The sequence below is a fragment of the Ambystoma mexicanum genome, chromosome 5p, assembly GCF_040938575.1.
Source record: "Ambystoma mexicanum isolate Mex_15411 chromosome 5p, UKY_AmexF1_1, whole genome shotgun sequence".
NCBI classification, from domain to species: Eukaryota; Metazoa; Chordata; class Amphibia; order Caudata; family Ambystomatidae; genus Ambystoma; species Ambystoma mexicanum.
The window spans coordinates 891,461,739-891,482,682 of record NC_090930.1 but is presented as its reverse complement, the minus strand read 5'-3'; the positions used below and the strand labels follow the sequence as shown (position 1 = coordinate 891,482,682).

General features: G+C 47.1%; 1 protein-coding gene across 1 annotated transcript in view; it reads right to left on the bottom strand.

The window, feature by feature from the left end:
• Positions 1-20,944, bottom strand: part of PKD1L1 (polycystin 1 like 1, transient receptor potential channel interacting) — a 2,330,280-nt gene that overhangs the window by 185,466 nt on the left and 2,123,870 nt on the right. The window contains exon 52 of the mRNA XM_069613333.1: positions 1,780-1,944. Coding sequence (XP_069469434.1) covers positions 1,780-1,944 — 165 coding nt within the window. The remainder of the gene's footprint in view (positions 1-1,779; positions 1,945-20,944) is intronic.

The following is a 20,944-nucleotide window of genomic DNA, read 5'->3' as shown; positions in this document are numbered from 1 at the left end:
CCTTAGCATAAGGAACCTCGGCAGAGCCGGTACTTTGAGGCCTGGAATGTTTTTGTGACATACCAACCGTCAAATTAGCCTTTGAAGGAAGGACCTCGGCACTGCCTGTAAAAGAACAACTTTGCTTCTTTGCCCCATCAACAGGTCTGGTGTCACTGCACGAGCGTGAACGGTGAGGAATAGCCTTCACTGACAAGGCCTTGTCGGGCCTCTCAGAACTTTTGGTATCTTTAGCCTCTGAACGAGGGACCTCGGACCCAGGTCCGGTAACAGCCTTATCTACGCGGGCCTCGAACATCCGTTCGGTAATGACAAGCCCACCCAAGGCCTTGTGGCGCACCCCGGTCTTATTTTTGAGGGAAGCCGACAGAACGGCCTCAGAGCGAGCTCCGGTACCCCACGACTCGGTAGAACTGAGTCTACAAACAGCCCCCACAGTAGGGGCCTCCGAGCATACTCCGGTGTCCACAGGCCCCTTACGGAGACCCTCGGAGAAAACTCCGGTAGAATTATTAGGCCCAACGGGCACCTCTCAGGGCAAACCCCGGTGACAGAGCGATCAACGGCCCTCCCGGCCCAAGAGGAACCTGGAAAGGTATCCCCCTGGCCGGGGTGCTCTGAAAAGTAAAGAACTTACCGGGTGTTTTTTCTTCTCGTCGACGAACGCCTGAAAATGTGCCGGAGGAGTTTGTCTGAACACCTCCTCCCACCGCTCCAACCGACGTTGAAGTGCCCATACCGAAAGGGAGTCACAGTAAAAACAGGAGTCCCAACGGTGATCCGGACCCAAACACTCTAAGCAAAGAGGATGGGGATCCGCCATCGCGAAACGACGGTGACACGATGAACAATCAGGAAAGTCTAGTTTGAACGACATAGACAGACTAGTAAACGATCGCTAGCGAGAGCCATAGAGGAAAAAAGGGAAGAAAATCTTCCAAGGATGCAAGTGCGTCCAGTCCCGAACGAGCGGAGAAAAGGACTGATGGGCGATGCGCGGGGCGGAGCCAAGGTGGGCGGGGTTACGGCCGCGAGCCGGGCCCCGCACAAGAAAGAGAGAAAAGACACATTTTTGGAAAAATGTGGATGCTTTTTACAAAGTGCTCCGGTCCCGTCCCACAGGACGGAGGGATGTCCCTAAAGTATGGAGGAAAGGGGAAGGGACATAGGAATAATGGTAATACCAGGAAGATTTCTTTACAACTCAGTTACAAAATCAGTCATTCTAGCAGGTTCCTAGACTATGTCCAGCTGAACTCTCGATATGCAAACACCATTTGAAGTCACAGTGCCGAACGTGTTTAGAAGAAGAAAAAGTTGTTTGGTCATGCTGGGTGGTGTCAGTATTTCAGACATTAATAAAAACTCTTGCGGTCAACAATTGCTCGAGAACTAGAAATTCACTCATCAATTCCCCTTTGTTGTCTAGATAGCACATGCAGGCGAGGAAAGACTCATCCACATGATTGAACCTCAATTGACCCTTTCGCCATTTTGTGCAATAGTATTGTATATATTCTTTGCAATATTTGGGCACTGCCATAGCACTGATACGCATGATTATAAATCAACGAATAATACCCACTTATGGCATTCTATTAATCCACACTGCTGTATGATGTCATTGTAGTATGATGCAACCGTACTTGTATATAGTTCAAAACCATTAAATATTAGTAAAGAGAACCCCCACAGATGTCAGAACTCTGTTACTTTTGATAAACAGTTCCCTTGAGGGCAAACAAACATGTGCCTGGACATTGGTGTTTCTTTACTTACATTGGCAGGCACTGCAACGCTCTCAGCAGATTTCTGCCACTGGCGTCCTACGAACGATAACACCTTCTCCCAGGTGTGGGCCGCAACTTCTCTCAAAGCCACGACGTGCTTGCTCCGAACAGATTTCTTGGACTCTTTTGCAAAGGAAATGAGGACCCCTTTCAGCTAGAAAATAGAGAGGTAAAGTCATTACATCATTTGCTGAAAGGAACACAACCTAGCATTGACAAAGCTAATAGTTTACGCTGGCCTATGGGGAGGTCTGTAGAGGTATTGGCATCATCCCGCCAGGTACTCTCAGCAAACAGTTCAATAACACTTTGCCAACAATGTGAGAGAGGCTGTGGTTCAGGAAGATTATTTAACAACGTGCTAATCCAGCTACCACTCCTCAGCAAGACCTAGGCAGCTACTTTGACTTACAGGTCAGGCCAGGAGTCTATGCATTAAAATGGTGTTCCATTAACATGGTGAATTCCATGGTGTTCAGGTCCTGCTATTTGGTATGCCCTGTTGTTACCCTTTCACTTTTACAATGTGGTTAAGGACGGTGCAGGAACTGTGATCATGTTTGTAATGAGAGGAATAGATTACCTCGATCCGGTACCTTTTCACATTGCCTGCATTGGCACACCCCTACTGATGAAACAGAGGAATAAAAAGAACTGTGCATATCTAGGATGCTTTAAAGATCTGGATTTTTTTCTTTCCTATGGCAGTGAATAACCGTATTGTACGTGAAAGAGGTGGTGGCATGGATTGTTCCCAAATATATTTGGTTGTGTATTGTGCCCTTTAACTTGCTAATGTCACCTAACCTTTACTTCTGCCACAAAGGGCTCAGGCATGGTGTGCTCCTCTAATGTACACTGCAGTTTAGTACACCAAGATGTTCCTCAGACTCCTCTGAAGACATGTTTACTGATGATAGGGATGATTGCCCGCACCATAGGTAATATGGGGTTACATAGAGGAATCTGGAATGAAGGAGAGGGCTGGTGGCGGGGTGCATCTCTCCCATATCTTGCCGTCTGTGGATGTATAAAACCTGGTCCTTTGATGACACGCAAACTGGGCTGATACGATGTTCACCTTACTCTACCTTGCTACAGCCTGACCTCCACGCCCAGAGGGAGTTCTGCCATCTGTCTGGGGAGGTAGTAGGTTTTGCAGCAGGGAACAGTGCTGAACCCAACACAAGAGAGGGAGCGACAAGATAACATCTACCTAAGAGCACTTAACCGGTTTACTACGAGTCAGCAATATTTGTTGTGGGCCGAACGCAGCCTAGTAGGAACCACCCCTTGTGTCGAGTAGCCATTAATTCTAATACCTGGCACCAGATTCAGTATATCTTTGCTGGTAGGCCTACCTATCCCAATAATATAGACCCCTCCAGTTACTAAATATGGATGCTTTAGTGGGACATGAATTTGCTCATGCAAACAGTAATAATTGTATACATTTTGGATAGGTATTTTCATGTTTTCAGATTTTAGAATGATATGAATACCTTATGACATTTTAATAAATGTAATACTCTTGTCTAGAATTATATGTGATTGTATTCTAAAATGATATGTATGAATAGACCTTTAGCTTTATATAACAAACTTCAATAGCATTCAACATCCTTCCAATGTTTACAATTCACCTTTAAAGCCAGTGGCGAAGTCCCCTGTCTATTTCTGGGAACCACCACAGTGTGTGGAGGATCCCATGGTCACCCTACCTTGGTCCCCGTCATTTGCCATGGGACATCATAGTACCTTAACCAAAAGTCAGTACTGGGGAAGGGAATCTTCCCACTCCATCAGTCAATTAGGGCAAGTGAACTATAACATCCTTGATCCTGCCAAAACCTCAGGTGAGACCTCACAGGGAAATATTAATGCACTTCTCCCCAACTGAGCAGGCCCGAAGTTCTCTCTGAGCCCACCCAAAGCTGTAGCATTGCAAGAGGAACATGTTTCTTTATAGGAAATAATTTCCTTCACTTGAAGATGGAAGTGTGTTTGGATACAGTTTCAGCTTCACCTGAAACATCAAGAAGCTATTTTGCAGGCTCCACTGATACAATGTTGCAAATATGTGACTTCCACAACATCAAGAATACACCAAAGGAATCAAGGTTGAGGAAATATTGCTCCACAGCAGGTGATTCTCATGCCAGAGGTGACATGTTTTGATATCCCCATGTGCACAATATGGATCTAGAAATACAGTATTCGCAGATCTTAACCAATGGATTCCAAACACACTGAAATGACAGGAGAGTTCAGCTAAATCAGCACAGAGGGTGCGGGGGCGCAGACAGGGAAAAGTAATGTTAAAATGGCAGAGGGAATTCTTAGGTTTTATCCAGCTCCAGGTACACTCTGGAACAACCACCAATCACAACCTTCACCCACTTACAAGATACAGATGCACAGGCTCACTGACAGTTCCATCCAATCGGAAGGGAGAACTCAGTATGAAAGCACACCACCTCAGTTGATAAGTATGGGTTGAAGGAGCAGGTGGCTCACATTCAGAGAAGGTTGGAATCGGGAGCACATTGGACACAGTGGCAGCTGGATAAACAAAGGAAGTTGGAGATGTGGCAGCAGTGTAGAGGATGAGTGGCAACAACAGGGTAGAAGGTGGTGGCTAGAGTAGAAGGGAAGGAGGTGGCAGTAGAGAAGACAGAGAAGGTGACAATAACTGAGAAGGTGGTAAAAGTCAATATTTTAGGAACATAGTAACACCAGTCCCATGTGTTAAAAGGTCAGAAGTGGTGACATCAGACCAAGGTTTTAGGGTGGAGAAGGAGGTAACCTCAGCCAGAGGGGGTAGTGCAAGAAAGGGTTCAATGTTGGGAGCAGGTGATCAAGAAAGCCTGGTAACATCTGGTGAGGAGGTAGAGGAGGCAGACTCCTCAGTACATCAGAGGAGAGGGCTATAGCCCCCTGTTATAGTACTACTGAGGAAGACCCGACAGGGGAAGACAGTGACAGAACCGAAGAGATAGTCAATGAGGAGGAATAACAGAGGCTACGAGGAGAGGAAAGGAAGAAAGGCTGAATAGCTACTGGTGGAAGTAAGGAAGTGACTAACATCAGTGGAGAAGAGAAAAGCCAAGGAGGGGGGACAGGTGCTAAGGGGTGAACCCTGAGAGACCAACAATAGCCCTTTCAGGAAAGTTCCAGACAGGACCAGATGGAAGAATGAGGAAGCAGAGGGGTCAAAGAGGTTACATACAACTGAGACAGGAAGTGCATCTGGATGTTCACTCCTTTGTCTTTGTCATGTGTTTCCTTCTTGCAGGTAGGGTTAAAATCTACTCCCCACCACAATCTCTACCTTGCAGCTTGGATGCTCCCAATGCACATGCTTAGAATCTAACCCCTGCACTCCCTTAAGCCACTGTTTTGAAGCTAGTGTGCTCTCGCCACCTCACTTCTTGCAGTTCCTCACCTCCCATCTTGTGGTCCTGCTCCTGAGAGACTGATACATGGTCTTATTTATCATTCCCTGTTTATATGTTCATCTTGTGGAACTACTTCAAGGAGGACTTGGGAATATAGGCTACTTGCTTCGGGTGTCCAAACGTCCGGGCCCCTAGAGATAAGGGCAGACGGAGCTATGGGTAGGAATCTACCTTTCTCTGCCCCTTTTGTCAAAGAGTGCCACAAACATGCCACATACACAGAACAAAAATCCAAACATACAGATCACACTCCACAGAGACAACTATTAACATACACATGCACCATCCTCAACTGTCACTCTCACCAGCACAATCTTGTTACCCTCACACATACATACACACACATACACACACACACATCATGCTCTTTCTCACAGAGACATAGCTGAAAACATAGCTGAAAACCCAACACACATCCATCATCCCTGGCATGCATTCTCCACACTAGCCCATCCACCACATAAAACAGTTGGTGGCATTGCCGTCAAATGCAAAGACTTACTCGCATCCCAACTGTAACAGGGTCAGTGACCTGACCCTTGAACTGACCGGGTCTAGGGGGGAATGGGGACACCGCTTAACCTGGGACAGGACCCCACACCAGGGTGTTTGCCAGAGCCAGTCATGCCCCAGTGGCGAGATGAGGGAGTTGGGAGGACCTCAGTCTCTGTTACCCCCATATGTGCTGTATTGCAAGTAGGAAGTGCCACACATGCCATGCAACATGCCAACCAGTGTTTTCTCTCTTCTATTACAGAGCTCTCAATCCCTTGCGCCAGAGGACAGAACATGCAGCCCATGGGCGAGCGATGTGGCAACGAGCACAGAGCCAGAGGAATGTTGCTTGCTGCAGACCAGCAATCAAGACGCTGCTTCACAGCAAACTAAGAACTCTGACATTCATTGTACTGGGCTGCCATTGCCAAACAATGGCGGACCAACATTCAAAAAGGGGACAGGACTTAACAAGGCGCTTTATAGCTTCAGAACTACTGTGTAACCCAGCCTCTGAGAGAGTGCAAGGCAGAGATTGGCCAGGGGAACCAGGGAGGGGGAGGAAGAGGCAGGGGAGCATAAAAAGGGTCAAATAGGAGAGGAGAGGTGGGTTGTTCGGGTGATGTCAAGAGCGAGCAGGAGGCAGATATGAAGAGAAAAAGTGGTGGAAGGACGGTGGTGCGAGTCATGGTGGCAACTAGCAGATAGAGTACTGAAGATGATGTATTTGTGAGAAAAAGTGGTGAGAAAAAGTGATACATCAGTGTGAGTGCGTATGTGATGAGTAAGGTGAGTGATTGATACTAAGTGGGAGTAAGTAAGGAGGAGTGAGCAAGGTGGCTGGGAGAGTGAATGGAGAAGGAGTGTGTGAAAAGGAGGGCTGGAGTGTAGACAGGGAAGGGTAGTAGAGAGTGGTGGGAGTCGAAAGTTGTACAGATTAGTAGGAGGACAGAGTAGTAGATAGTTGTAGGAGTGGAGAGTAGTACAGAATAGTAAGAGGGGAGAGTCATAGCAAATGTAGAATAGTAGAGAGCAGCGGGAATGTAGAACTAAGGCATAGAGGTGAGACAGAATAACAGAAAAGGGACATAGGAGAAAGGGAGTGAGAGAAAGATAAAGGGGGAGAGACAAAGGAAGGAAAAGGAAGAAAGGAACATCAGGGTGAGGGAGAACAAGGGTGTGAGAAGAACAAATGAGACCTCAGCTGTTTGAGGGCACCAATTTCTGGTTTAAAGGGTTCTGCGTGATTTACTTGCAGGGATTTCACCAAATCCCTTTTCACAGTTTTCTTAAACTGCAGGTAGAGACCCCCTCCTGTCCTGCCCAATCCACCCACCTTTCTAAATACCTAACCCCCAACCACCCCACCCACCCCATCTGGTTTTTGCAGTAAAATGTGCTACACAAACTGCAGTGAAATGGGATTCAGTGAAACTGGCCTACAAGCAAAGTGGGCATTTCTGTTTAAAAGACCTTCATAGTTATTTTGGGACTCCAGGCAAGGGTCCACCTGGAAGTCCCCGGAGAGAGTTAGATGGATAAGGCGATTTCCTTAGGCCCTCATCGCTATGCATGTGGACTTTAGATAGCAGGGGTTATCGATCTCTAGTGACTATCTTGGGGATTAGGGGAGTCTGGGCTAGGGTGGAGGAAGCCCACTGGAAGACGAGAGAGAACAAATTACTTACCCCTCGTAATGTTCTTTTTGATGGATGTTCCTCTCACAGAATCCTCATCTTAGATATATTCTCCTGCTTTGCAGCACCCTCAGAAACGTTTTTTCCCAGGTAGCGCCATGTGTTTCATCGTCAAGGATCCTCGAGTCTCCGGCTTCGGAACGAAATGCAAATCGACGTCAGTATAAATAGCGCGTGCAGCTCCCCATGACTTCCGTTGTCATTTTTCCATCTTGCACAGCCGCGTTAGGGATTAGAGACAAAAAGTGCATGTGTAAGCGTTTAAGGAGAGTCTCATCGCAGAATCATAGGAGGAAACTACTCAACCGCAGGGTTTGATGGCAGGACAATGAGGAATCCGTGGAACATCCATAAGAAAGAACATTACCAGAGGTAAGTAATTTGTTCTGCTAATGGACTGTATCCTCCCACGGATTCCTCATCTTAGATATAGCTGTGGGACATCATGGAGGAGGGAAGGAGAGAACTCCTTGGCTATTATGTCACCACTTGTTTGAGGACGGCCCTGCCAACACAAGGCTCATTTGTGGATACTGTGTCCAGGCAATAGTGTTTTGTGAATATGTGTATGGAGGACCACACTGCGGCATGACAGTTATCCTTTACAGGTACTCCTCTTTGAAGAGCCAAAGTTGCTGCCACAACCCTATTGGAGTGATGGCCTGAAGCCTTCAGTAACTTTCCTACCCACTCTGGTGTAGCATTCAGAAACACAAAGCACTATCCATCTTGAAATGGTTTGCTTTGTTATTCCTCAGCCCAGTTTAGGGCGGTTACAACCAATGAACTATTGCTCTTCAAGTCTGAATTGGTTTGTCCTGACGATGTTAAAACTCAGAGCCCTCTTGGGGCTGAGCCACTGCAGCCTTTCTTCCTCTTTAGATGGATGAGGAGGTGGATAGAAAGTTGGCAAACAAATTATCTGCAACAAGTGAAACTCTGATACAACCTTTGGAAGGAACGAAGGGCACCCTCTAAGAGTCACCTTGTCCTTGGTAAAGACTGTAAAAGGTGGTTTACAAGGCAGGGCCTGCAATTCACCCACTCTTTGAACTAAGGAGATAGCAACCAAGTAGTCCGTTTTCTATGAAGTCTCAAAGGACACAAATACAATGGCTCAAATGGAGAAGTCATAAGAAAAGTTAACACCAGGTTCAGGTCCCATGCTTGCACTATTAAGATGTTAATAAGGCCTTAAAAAAATGGTACGACAAAGGGTATCATGAAATATGACCCTTGTACTGGCATGTGCTTAACAATGGATAGCACTGTCAAATAGGTCTTGATGGTGGTGACCTGACAGCCCTGTCTTGCTAGATGAATCAGAAAAGACAACACCCTTGAGATGTTACATAAAAAGGGATTCACATCCTGTTCTCTACACCAGCTGCAACATTTTCTCCAATGGCAACGGTATAATGCCTTAGGTATAGAGCCTCAATTGCTGGCCTTCTAGGCAAAAACAACAACTCCATCACATCTTCCGGAAGGTTCCAATCCATGCACCTTAGCCTTTCAAAAGGCAGACGTGTAGGTTGATTTGGTCTACGGACGGGTGACAAGCCAGCCCCATCTCCTGCAAGAGAAGGTCTGGCCTCTGGGGAAGATGATGTGGAGGACAGATGGTCGTATCCACGTCCTCCTAGCCCAGTCCGGGGCAATCAGGATCATTCTTGCGCCGTACCTCTTCAACCTCCTGATCACTTGAGGAATGACAGGAATCGGTGGAAACACATACAGGAGCTGGAAGTTCCAATCCAGGAAAAATTAGCCCCCCAGTGCTCCTTTCTGGTGAAATTCCCATGAGCAGAAAAGTTTGCATTTCCTGTTCATACTGGGTGCAAACAGATCTACTTGAGGGGTTCCCAAGAGTGCAAAGATCTCTAAAAGAACTCCCTGGCACTCGTGGAAGACTGAGCCCTGACCCCTGTGAGAAACTTGTAGTTGTCTCCCTAGCTAGTACCCAGGAACCTGTCATCCAGGTGGCCAGGACACGGCCATCACTATTGAATGGATGTGGGGTCCTTGGGGAGTGGGACATCGACGGGTGAGATGCGGTAACCCCCTTCTTTCTACACCTTTTCCCCCATCATACCATGTAGGATATTCCAAAACACCCCCCCCCCCCTTCTGACACAAACACTTTCCCACAACACAAAAGACAACGGACTAGCACCAGAGACGTTTACCTGACATTTCCCAAAACAAGGGTCAGGCAATTGACCAGAATCCCTCACACCTGACAGCCTTTTCCCAACAGGGATATAAGGTGGAACACAAGAGCACAGGACGAGCAAGGCAGACCGCACGACCTAAGAGCTAACTCAGCACGGCAGTTCAAGAGGAGGCAAAAGACAGCGAATACCGAGAGGGTGACAAGTAGAGAAGCGACCTTGCCCTCTCCGATCAAGGTCCATGAAACCTCTGCAGATGGAAATATAAGGCTGCAAACAAAAGCCATTGTGTGTTGCAACAGATGCGCATGGTACACAAGACCCACCTCTGCTTATAGCCAAGCCAGGGAGAGACGCTGGTCTCTGTGGTACCAACCTTGACTCGAAGGAGAAGAAAGCCAAGTGGTTTATCACAGCCGGTGAGTCGAGAGGGAATCGATACGAAAAGTAGCAAACCGATCATTTGAACTTCGGAAAGCTTAAAGGAACTTTTGAGAAAGTGGGGGATAAGCCTGCAACAGAGGCGTTCAGTGCCACCTGGGTGCTCACGCAGGAAAACTCTGTGGGAGATTATCCGAAGGTAGAGACTACCATAACCAGAAAGCCTTGAGAAGAGGCGAAGAGAGGTCAAAGTGGTCATACAGGGGTCTTGTAAAATCCTCTGTACCATCGATAGTCTTTGCCTGACAGATGATTGTAAAGAAGGGAAAAGAATCCTGCATGTTGAAATCGGTAATCAACTGTGTTTCGTAAGTTGGCAAGATTGTAGAATGAACCTGACGGAGGGATGCTAATGAGAAGGGGCTAAGTCAAAAGTCCCATAGTGAACTGTTTGGTAACAGGTGGCGAGAGGGAACCCGGCAGAGGGAAGTCGATAACCAAGGGCAAAGCCAGATGAACTGTTTAAAAAGACATTGAAGATTCGTGAATGCAAGACCAGGGGAAGTGAATTGTCCCACTTGTCAGTAGGGTCCGTGCCTGACCGAGGGAGATCCAGGGGTGAAAAGTCATCACCCAAAGTTCATTGAGAAAAGGAACTGTTTAGTTGTTTTGTGGAATAAGACTGTGAGGGTTCTGTGCCCAGATGAGGGAGATCCAGGGGTGATGCCGTCACCCAAAGTATATGTAAAATAGAACTTTGTTTGTTTGTTGAATGCATCAGGCCCTCAAAGGCAAGAGACATTTATCAAAAGGAGATTTAACCATCGAAGAACCGGATAGCTGATACAGAACTGTTGGCTCGTGCTGAGAAGGCTCGAGTGTGTGCAGTGCTCCGAAGTCCCACTTTGTTCCGTGCTAAAACGGTGGGTAAGGGAGACCCATGGCAATAACATCCTGACCACTTTCCTTTATTGAAAACCCTATCCCACACTCTTTATGTAATTAGTTGTAAGGATTTGGCAATAGTTTTAATTTCAGTATAGGCTCTTTTGCTTTGACAAGATGCCACAAGGACGGCCTTATTTTTCATTTGATGGTTGACGCTTGCTGCCATGTTAGATTAGGTTAGGTGTTTTTCCTCCATGCGTTTACAGTTTAATAAACACCCTTGAACTGTGATCACTTGTGTCTGTCGTTACTGTTGCCACCATGAGTTCCTTAAATCCCCTCACGGCGTCCGTCGTCGTATTCGCAGCAAGGTGAATTGCTGACAAGGAGATCTTTTTCTGTAATGCCCAGAACCAGAGCTGCATCGCCTCTCGGAAGAGGGGTAGCGACCATACACCACCTCTCTTGTTGATGTAGTGCATGTCCACTTTGTTGTCCATCATGATCAGGAAACTATACTGATTGTAAGATTTTGTAAAGATTTGTCTCTGCCAGGGACCACAACCTGTTCAGTAACAGCTCGTTCTGGTGAGCACCCCAGTCTTTCGAGAGGAGTCTGTTGCAATGGACGCCTATGGCCATGTTTGCCAAAATGGTTCTCATACCATCACGTTCTCCCTGCGAGTCCACCACAGGAGATCCTGAGAGAATCTGCTCAGAATTTGAATCAAGTCTGTCATACTTCAAGAGAACTGTCACCATTAAGATCTGAGGGCCCATTGGAGCGATCTTATTCTCAATCGGGCATCTGCAAACAAGAAGATGCAGGATACCATGAAGCCGAGCAACCGTAGGAAGTCTAGGGCTGGAAGGTATTGGGCATTCTGGAATATGGTGACCATATGCAGGATGTGTGGATGCCTGTCCTCTGGAGGAAAAGCCTTGCCCGAGCGAGAATCCAGGACCGCTCCGATGAATTGGAGCATCTGAGAAGGTGTCAACTGAGACTTCTAAATTGAGGGAGAAGCCCAGCTTGTGGAGGAGGTGGCAGGTGCGATTGAGATGATCCTGGGCTTTCCGGAAACTGATCCCTGATTAACCCATCGTACAGGTGGGGAAAGACGTGCATCCCCGTTCCCAAGACTGGCTGCCACTACCGCCAACAGCTTGGTCAAAACCATTAAGGCGTAGGTATGCCCAAAAGGCAGAACTCGAAACTGATGGTGTTGCCTATGATGAACCTCAGGTACTTCCTGTACTTCGGATCGATCGGCACATTGAAGTAGGTCGAGTGACACCAACCAATCATGAATTTCTAGGGCCTAGAGGATCTGCGAGAGTGTTAACATCTTGAACTTGTCCCTCCTGAGGGACTTGTTTAAGCCCCTCTGGTCTAAAATGGGTCGCAGACCCCTGCCCTTTTTTGCCACCAAGAAAATTGGAGTACCACACTCTGTTCCTCTCCTGTACTGGTACCAACTCTATGGCAACCTTCACTAGAAGAGAGGCAACCTTTTGCAGGTGTAGTGGGTCTGGAAAAGGAGGTGGTCTGGCCCAAGGGGGGCAATCTGGAGGGTGCTTTAAAAAGGGGAGGCAGTAACCTTGAGAGAGACCACCTGGAGCACCCACGCATCTGAAGTAGTAGCTCATCATTCTTGTAAATGATGTGAAGATGCCCCCCCCTACTGGAGTAGCATGGCATAAGTCCTCAAATAGGTTTTGCGGTGGGAGCAGCACTGGAGGGGACAGATGCGGAAGTGGCCTTTACTTTACCTCCTCTACCTCTGGAAGGTCGAGAGAAGCATATGTGACCTTGACGGGGGTGGTTTGCTTTCCCTTCTGTCTGTAATTATAGTACTGAAATGGCTTACCCTTCCATTGTGAAGAAGGTTGAGTAGGCTGTTTTATCGCTGCCACAAGGGACTTTGCCACAGCTTTGGAAGCCTGCAACTTCTCAAGGCTGTCAATTACCTTTGGTCCAAAAAGATGGGAACCTTCAAAAGGCAGGTTTATCAATTTTTCTTGAACATCTTGTGCAAAGCCTGATTTCCAAAGCCAGGCGGACCTTCTTTTGACGGAACTCACTGCCAGAGACCTTTCAACACAGTCCACAGTGTCGAATCCTGACTGAAGGGCTTGGTGCACAGCTTCCCCCCCAATGTTCCATATTGTTGAAGAAGCCATCCCTCATTTCTCCTTCAGGGATATTCTCTGCTGCCTGAGCCACCAGAGCCTGTAGGGTGTGTGTGTACTTGGCAAGTTCCCAGGAGGCATAAAGTGTCATGCTGCCCAAACCAAAAACATTTTTGGCCAGAGCATCGTAATGTTCGTCGTCCCTGTCAAGGGGCAATGAAGGGTAGGCGCTTGCCTTTTTACCAACAGTAGCTGCCTGTGCCAACAGAATATTGCTGATTGATGCCTGGTAAGGAACTCGGGGTCAGAGAAGGCTAGCCTTTATTTTGAGTAAAATCCTTGTGGACTGCTGTCCAAGAGCAGGGAGTTTGCCATAGCTCCAAGAGGGAATTTCTTATGGCATTATGTAAGGGGAAGACAGGTTCCACATTTGTGCCTTTGTTCAGAATGCTTGCTAGGTCACATTTTTGTATTTTCCTTGCTGGAGGGCCCCAGTCTAAGGCATTGGTCACCTATGCCAACATTTTCCTATATGCCACACTAGGGTGGACTTGAGGGTCTGTGTGTGGTAATTCCACCTCAGGGGTGGTTTCTAGGTCACTTGTGTCATGCAAAATAGATGCTAGATCAGCCAATCTATTTTCCTCCACGTGAAACTCCTCAGGTTTTCAAGGAAGACCCATAAGTTTGAACCCGAAGAGAACTGGTTCATCATCTTCGTCAAAGATGCCCTGAAACTAGGACAATGTCCTTTCTCAATTTTGGTGTGAAACTAGTTCAGAGACCTTCGACTACCAAACCCTCCTTCGTAATTGACACCGGTGGAGCGTCAAAGAACACGGCAGCCGAGATGACATCACTGGCATTGACAATCCTTGAATCGAGGATGTCACTGTTCTCGGGCATTTGGGCACACAAGGAGGCTGGTGAACCGAGTCCCTGCCAGCATTTTCAGGCGCAGTAGGGTGCATGGTCTTGTTCCTGGAGAAAGAGAATGGACGAGCCCGCCTTCTCAAAGACGTGCATAATTTTGATGTGAAATTCTTCCCACTTTTCCGCTAAAGAGGTTTTAGATGGGAAGCATACTTGTTTTTCGGGAGATGAGTCCGTGGATGAATGCCTCCTCCATTTCTTCTTCCACGAGGAAGAAGAATGACGGAAGTAGGTCCTCGAGTGAGATCTTTTATGGTGCTTATTCAACTGTTTATCCTCCCTCTCTGGAAATTTTTTCGGCCGCAGAGCTTTTGTCATTTTACGTTTTGATGGCGTCATACTTGGCGAAATTTGAAGCCGAACGACCAAGGGCCAAATTTGGAGGCTCTCTCCTTCGGGGCTTTGGGCATCATGTCTTAACATGAGCTGCAGTCCGCCACAACATGGTCGGTACCAAGGCACCACAGACAAATTCTTTGGGGGCCGACAAAGACAACAACATTTTGGAACTGCAATCACTGCATTTTTTGAAACCCATGGGTTTTGGAATTGACTTAGCCGTTGACATTTTGGTAAAATGACAAGACTTAAAAAAATGCATCAGAGAAATTCTCGGAGGTGAACAACGTGTTCCAAAGTAGAATGCTGGGCATGCGAAAAAAAAGAACTGAGGTCACGGGGCACGGCACGTGTTATTTGTACCAACGTCAATGTCACTCAAGGATCGACGATGGACCGCACTGCCCCTTCTGCTGAGAAAAGGTTTCAGTGCTGCATAGCAGGAGAACATATCTAAAAAGAGGAATTCAGAGGACCCAATCCATTAGAAAGGAAGAGCCCTTAGGTAGACCCCCTCAAAATTAATAAAAACCCTTGAACCTTTTCTGAGAGATGGTTAATTCTTGAGGACATCTGAGACAAATCCCAATCCGAACACCCACCCTCCCACCACACTCATCTTTTGAAGCCCTCTCTCTCATCTGCGCCCTCCTCTCGATAACACTTGCACCCCATATTATCCACCTCATTTACCACCCCTGCCAAACAATCGCAACTTCCACTGTGAATGGTCTGACTTCATGGGAAACAACCACTACCCACTCTGCACTATGTTATGTTATGTTACGTTAACAACACTTATAGAGTGCAGCATTTGCCTACAGGCATCTTGGTGCTAGGCTGCAGTGGGAGAGAGAAAAAGTCCCCAAACACAAGAGGACATATTAAGCAGGGATAAGAACAAATACGTTTTAAGCGAACGCCTAAAGGACAGATAATGGAACATGGAATGAAGAGAAAAAGGAAGTGTGTTCCATAGTACAGCAGCTGCAATTGAAAAAGCTATCCTGGCGATTTAAACCTAGATAGTTCCCAACCAGATAACCCTTTATTTAACAGTATCCTCACACCACCCTCCCCCTAAAACCTCACCCAACACATCATCAACCCAACACACATAGCTGACAAGACAATACTCATGACCACCTGATTTCTTGAAAACATTATTTCTGTGCAAAACTGAATGAGGGTATCGTGTGGTTAGACCACTTATCCACTCCCTTCCCGCTAACTCTCGCATACAACATCCCACCCTCCACACATCCCTGCCAACCCCCAGCCAGAAAAATCAAGTGGAAATCAAACAAAGCTCTTGCAGCGCTGATACAATCGCTGCTTCCCTCACAGGACCCAACTTTAGTCCTTAGCAATTACACCACCACCTAAATGCCCCCTCAATTAAACAAAAACCACTAAACCATAAACCATGATTCAATGACTCCCTTCTCAACATCAAACAGGTAGCCAGATATGTAGAAAGAACCTGGCAAAGGGGCCCATGCCCTTCTACCAGAAAACCCCTCAAAGACTGCCAGTCCAAATACAAAGTTGGCCGTATGCAGAGCCAAAGTTACCCACTACCTTTAAGAGCTGCAAAATGCACACAGAAACTTTTCAAAATTATTGCGTCACCATCAAAAACACCATAACCCCAAGAACACCTACATTCATCCCAGTTTGCAACTCGCTCATGGTCTAGCCACCTCAAAAATACCTATCAGGCAATACCCCCCCTTCCACAGACCTATTTCCATGCTTAACTCCCAAACCCTCATGCACATGGGACACATTCCACCCCATTGACCAGGACACCATCACAGCCAAAAAAAACCAAGCAAACTTCCTGTACGGCACATGTCCAGATAAAGATGCTTAAGAAGCCGGGCTTCACACTGGCTTCACATTATGAACACCTTTCACTCACAGCACCATCCCTTCCACACTCAAAACAGGACAAATCACCCCCTTTCCTGAAGAAACCATCCCTCAACCCCAGACTCCCTGAACACTACCGTCCAATCAAAAGCTTGCATACCTTGCCAGAATCATTGAATGCATTCTCACAAGCCATCTCAAATAGCAAAACACCACAAAACGACCTGCTCAACCCCTTCCAATCAGGTTTATGCCTCAGCCACGGCACCAAGGCTGCAACCCTTAACACCCTGAATTACCTCCACAACATCACTGACAAAAGACAGCCCTTCTAGTCGTCCTCAATCTCTCTGCAGCTCTTGACACCATTGACTGCACCATCTCCTAAACAGCCTATCCTACAGGCAGGGTTGTCAACTGATTTGCATGCCTCCCTATCAATCAAATCCCACCCAAGAAAGGTATGGGGTACCACTAAGATCTTCCCCATCTCCCCTTCTGTTCAACATGTAGGTTGAATCCTCAGACAACCTCTTAGCAGCCACAACATCAACTTTCACCATTATGCAGACAACACATAAATATACTTCCAAATCTCCCCCTCTGAACACCACATCCCTGGAAACTGTCTCTACACATTCACCACCTGGATGGCCACTTACTTCCTAAAATTAAACTCATCCTAAACTGAATAGCTCTGCATCTTTCCCTCACCCATAGACATAAACCAGACCTCACTTCCTGGATCGAAGAACTCAACACTGACAAACAACACATTCCCCTGCAGACCAGTCCTTAGGCATAACCATCGACCTCCCTAACCTTCACAGACCTCATGGCTTGCGTCAGAAAGTATGCAAGCTTCAACTACACTTCCAAAGCAAGATGTGACACATGCATCCCATGACAATTTCCATACTGTGGTCTAAACCCTAGTTCTCGCCAAGCTGAACTATGGAAACACTATCCTCACTGGACTCCCCAACAACACTGTTGGCCCCCTGAATGCCTTACAAAGCACAGCAGCAAGTCTCATTCTACACTTACCCAAACACTCACACATCACCCTAGCTCTCTCCCCACTCCACTGGCTCCCCATACAACACAATTGCTTTGAAAGATCTCTATCATATAAAAGCCCAGCCACTTTAAAGCTGTCCTACAGTCATAAGAAACTGAAGCCTGTCGAGCACAAAAACATCAGACAAGACAACGAAAATCTTCTACACATTCCACTCTGCAAGCTAACCTGCACATAAAAAAAGGCATTCACCCAATGGGCAGCCAGAGCATGGAACGCTCTTACATGCTACAACAGCGCTGTCACTACCATCTTCACCTTTCACCAAATACTCAAAATGTACCTCTTTCAGCCACCTTATCCAGCCAGCCCCCACCATCCCCCCTCTGTCCTTTATCTATTTTGTTATATTTTATTAAAACCTCTATACAGTGCTGGCCCTACCCAGAGATTCTCTGAGAACTTTGCAAAGTTCAAATGGAGGAGGTGAACAAGAAACTACAATGTTTTCAGAACAGGATCGGAAGATCAGGATACATAAACACATTTAACAACTTGCATGCCGTTTATGCAAACACTTTTTTCCACAGCTTCCTCTCCAGTCTGGGGCCTGCGGCTCTGCAGGATCTTTTAAGCACCACCCTTTTTAGGCTCCACATTCCACAACCGGTGAACTCTGTTTCAAATAAATGAAGACTTCCTGCAGAGCTCTTCCTTCTCGCTCTGAACAGGACACTTCTGTCAGCACGTTATGTAGGCACCATTGATTATAATGTTCAAGGTGCATTGGTAGACTTTTGGGAGACGCTAAAGTCAGGGCTCCTGCTCCCTCCCAACTCTTATACATGCACAGCTAATCAAGCAGCAGTGTGTTGTGTCAAGTGGGCAGTGAGACAGGACCCATAGGGGACAAACTCCCTCTTTCCCATTCCTCTAGCTCTGCCACTAATCCGCAGTACACATACTACTTGCTGAAGCCCATCAGCTTCATTTATATAGTTGTAACCATTTGGTTTCAGGTAGCAAACTACAGCAGATACATTAATTCAGCCAGTTAGGACTTACTTGGAAATAAATATGTGTATTACAGTAATCAGTCTTCTGGACAAATCAACAGAGAGCAGAATGTTTTAAGATCTGTTGGTTTATTAACTAAGCCAAATCATTGCACACATGGCAACAAGAAAGGAGGGCCTCTTCAACGGTGGATGGGCTGCACAGCCAGCTTCCTTGCCATGTTCTTTTCAAACCAGTTCCTTGACCCGGTTGAGGTCCTGAAAACAATGAACCTTTTGCCAACTCTGATGTTCCCTTTTATACCCACCAGCAGCTCCTATGTAGTGTTTTTAATATAGATACTCCTCATCTAAGGGAAACTCTCTTGTGGTCCAATTTCTATTTCATCCATTCTCACTGTGTCATCAGTGGGAACTCTTGCAAGGTTTTCCTTTATATAAAAACACGTGGTTAGTGAAGGGTACACAGCTGTACCCATTGAATCTCCCTTTGAGCACACCAGCCAAATCCTATGCTCTATATTCTGAACTGAAAGAACTAAAGTTGTAGCCGAGTAATCAGGCTCTTGCACCTCCATGCTGCCAGGGGAGGAGCAGAGAATCCGATTGTCATGAACTCCAGGAAGTCCTACAGAGGCCAGAAAGCATGTTATGGTTGGTGTATCCTACATTTGAGCTAGTGTGTCCCTTTTGTGCACTACAGCAGCATGACAACAGACTGGAAGGGTGGTGATGGCTTGTCCTCCAAACCCCATGAAAGCCATAGTGACATGAACTGAGAATATCAGGCCCCAATGTCAGTTCTTCACTCTGTGTGTGCAGCTGCTGGCTCTGTGTGCATTGTATTGATGTTACTGGGACACAGAGATGAGGCTAATACACCTAGTTTTAAGGGGATGAGCCCCCAGAGAGGGCAGGAATTTGCAACCATTAAGGATTAGAATTACACTTAATGTTTTTAAACTCACCGAAAGCAAACAACGGGAACCCCTCATGATACACTGCCTCTTGCACCAGGTAGAAAGAACACAAGAGCAAAGCAATGTCCTTTCAAATGTTACGTCTCCCAACTGACACCCATTCAGCTCCCAGCCGAACTCCCGGCTTCCACCACATTCTTGCCTGCACTCATCTTAACACTGTGGCCCACCTGCCAACATTGCTCGACCTGCCCTCCATACTACATTTATGGCCCGATCCCTCCTTCTTGCCTGCACTCATCTTAACACTGTGGCCCACCTGCCAACATTGCTCGACCTGCCCTCCATACTACATTTATGGCCCGATCCCTCCTTCGCCACAGCAAAACCCCAATGCCCCATCCAGCGACCAAGCCAACCTCTCATCTCGCGCTATAGTGCCGAGCCACACTGTGTGAGCAAGCCAAAGCAAATGCTCTTCAAAGAGTACACCACATCAGCTGCTTTTTGACTGCCCGCACCTAGCACATTACCCATTCCCATTTGTGGAATTACTCACAACATAACACTTGCAGCCACCACGTCGCGCTTATACCCGATCCCCCTAACAAGTTTCTGTGCTAATAGCAAAACTACGGTTAAGATGCTTGCAAACAATTTAATCAGTTCTAGAAACACCTCCTCGCTCAGCACTTGCCAACATGATCCCCAAGTAACATAACAGACGTCACCCCTGACATAACCCGCTCCATGCACAGAGTCCTCACGCCCAATTGCACCTCTAATAGAGGCATTCAGGACAAACCATGATATGATATATGATATGATGTGCCATTTATAACACGCCTGTACACAAGTGTTTCTTGGTGCGACAAGACAGGGAGGGGAAACAAAGTGAGGCAAAATAACAATCTTACTAAACCTTGTGTCCTTCAGTTCGTGCAAGAGTGGGGAAGAGGGAAGGGGAGAAGTGCCAGAGGGGTCGGAAGGGGGAAGTGCAGTTAACTCACAAGTGCAGCCAGCGGGTGGCTCCTAAGTGTAAAGAGAAGGGACTGTAGGGTTGCAGATACAGACTCTTAAGCGCTGTGTAGCCCAGAGGCAGTGGGAGGGCAACTGGACATGCAGGAGCCTGTGCCAGAGTTCAGAGGGTGACCAGTGCGCGGAGCAGCAGGTGCATCAGCAGGGGACAGGAAGAGAGAAAGCGGAAGCAAAAAGGAAGGTCTTGAGTTGCTTCCGGACCGGAGATGGTTCTGCTCAAGTTTGAGAGAGCCCCAGGCGAGGAGATAAATCTGCCCCCAACTCTCTGCTTGGAGAAGCATCTGACTCTCAGAGTTGGAGGTGGATGAGCGGAGAGCTTGAGAAGGAAGATGTTTTGGAAGAGGAAGATGGAGGTAGAGTGACCCCAAGCCCCAGAACGTCTTGTGGACTATGCAGAGGGACTTGATCCTTGTAGCCACAGGGAGCCAGTGAAGAGATATCAGAGCTGGAGAGATACGATCCCTGGGCTTGAGGACAAGGAAAAGTCTTGTAGTCCTGTTCTGGATAAGTTGTAAAGGTCAAAGAGTAGAGTCAGGAAGATTTAGAAAGAGGCTGTTACAATAGTCCAGCCTAGAGAAGACCAGAGGTCTGGAGACAGTGGGTTTCAGGGAGAAATTGAGAAAAGGGAGAATACCTCTGAGGAGGTGCAACTGATAGTTTGACTTCTTAGAGACGTCCGAGATGTGAGGAGAGAAGGAGAGGGTGGAGTCAAGATGACACCAAGGTTCTTAGCCTCACAGGAAGGAGCAGGAAGGGGGGCCAGAGTGGGCGGCCAGAGAGAGGAAA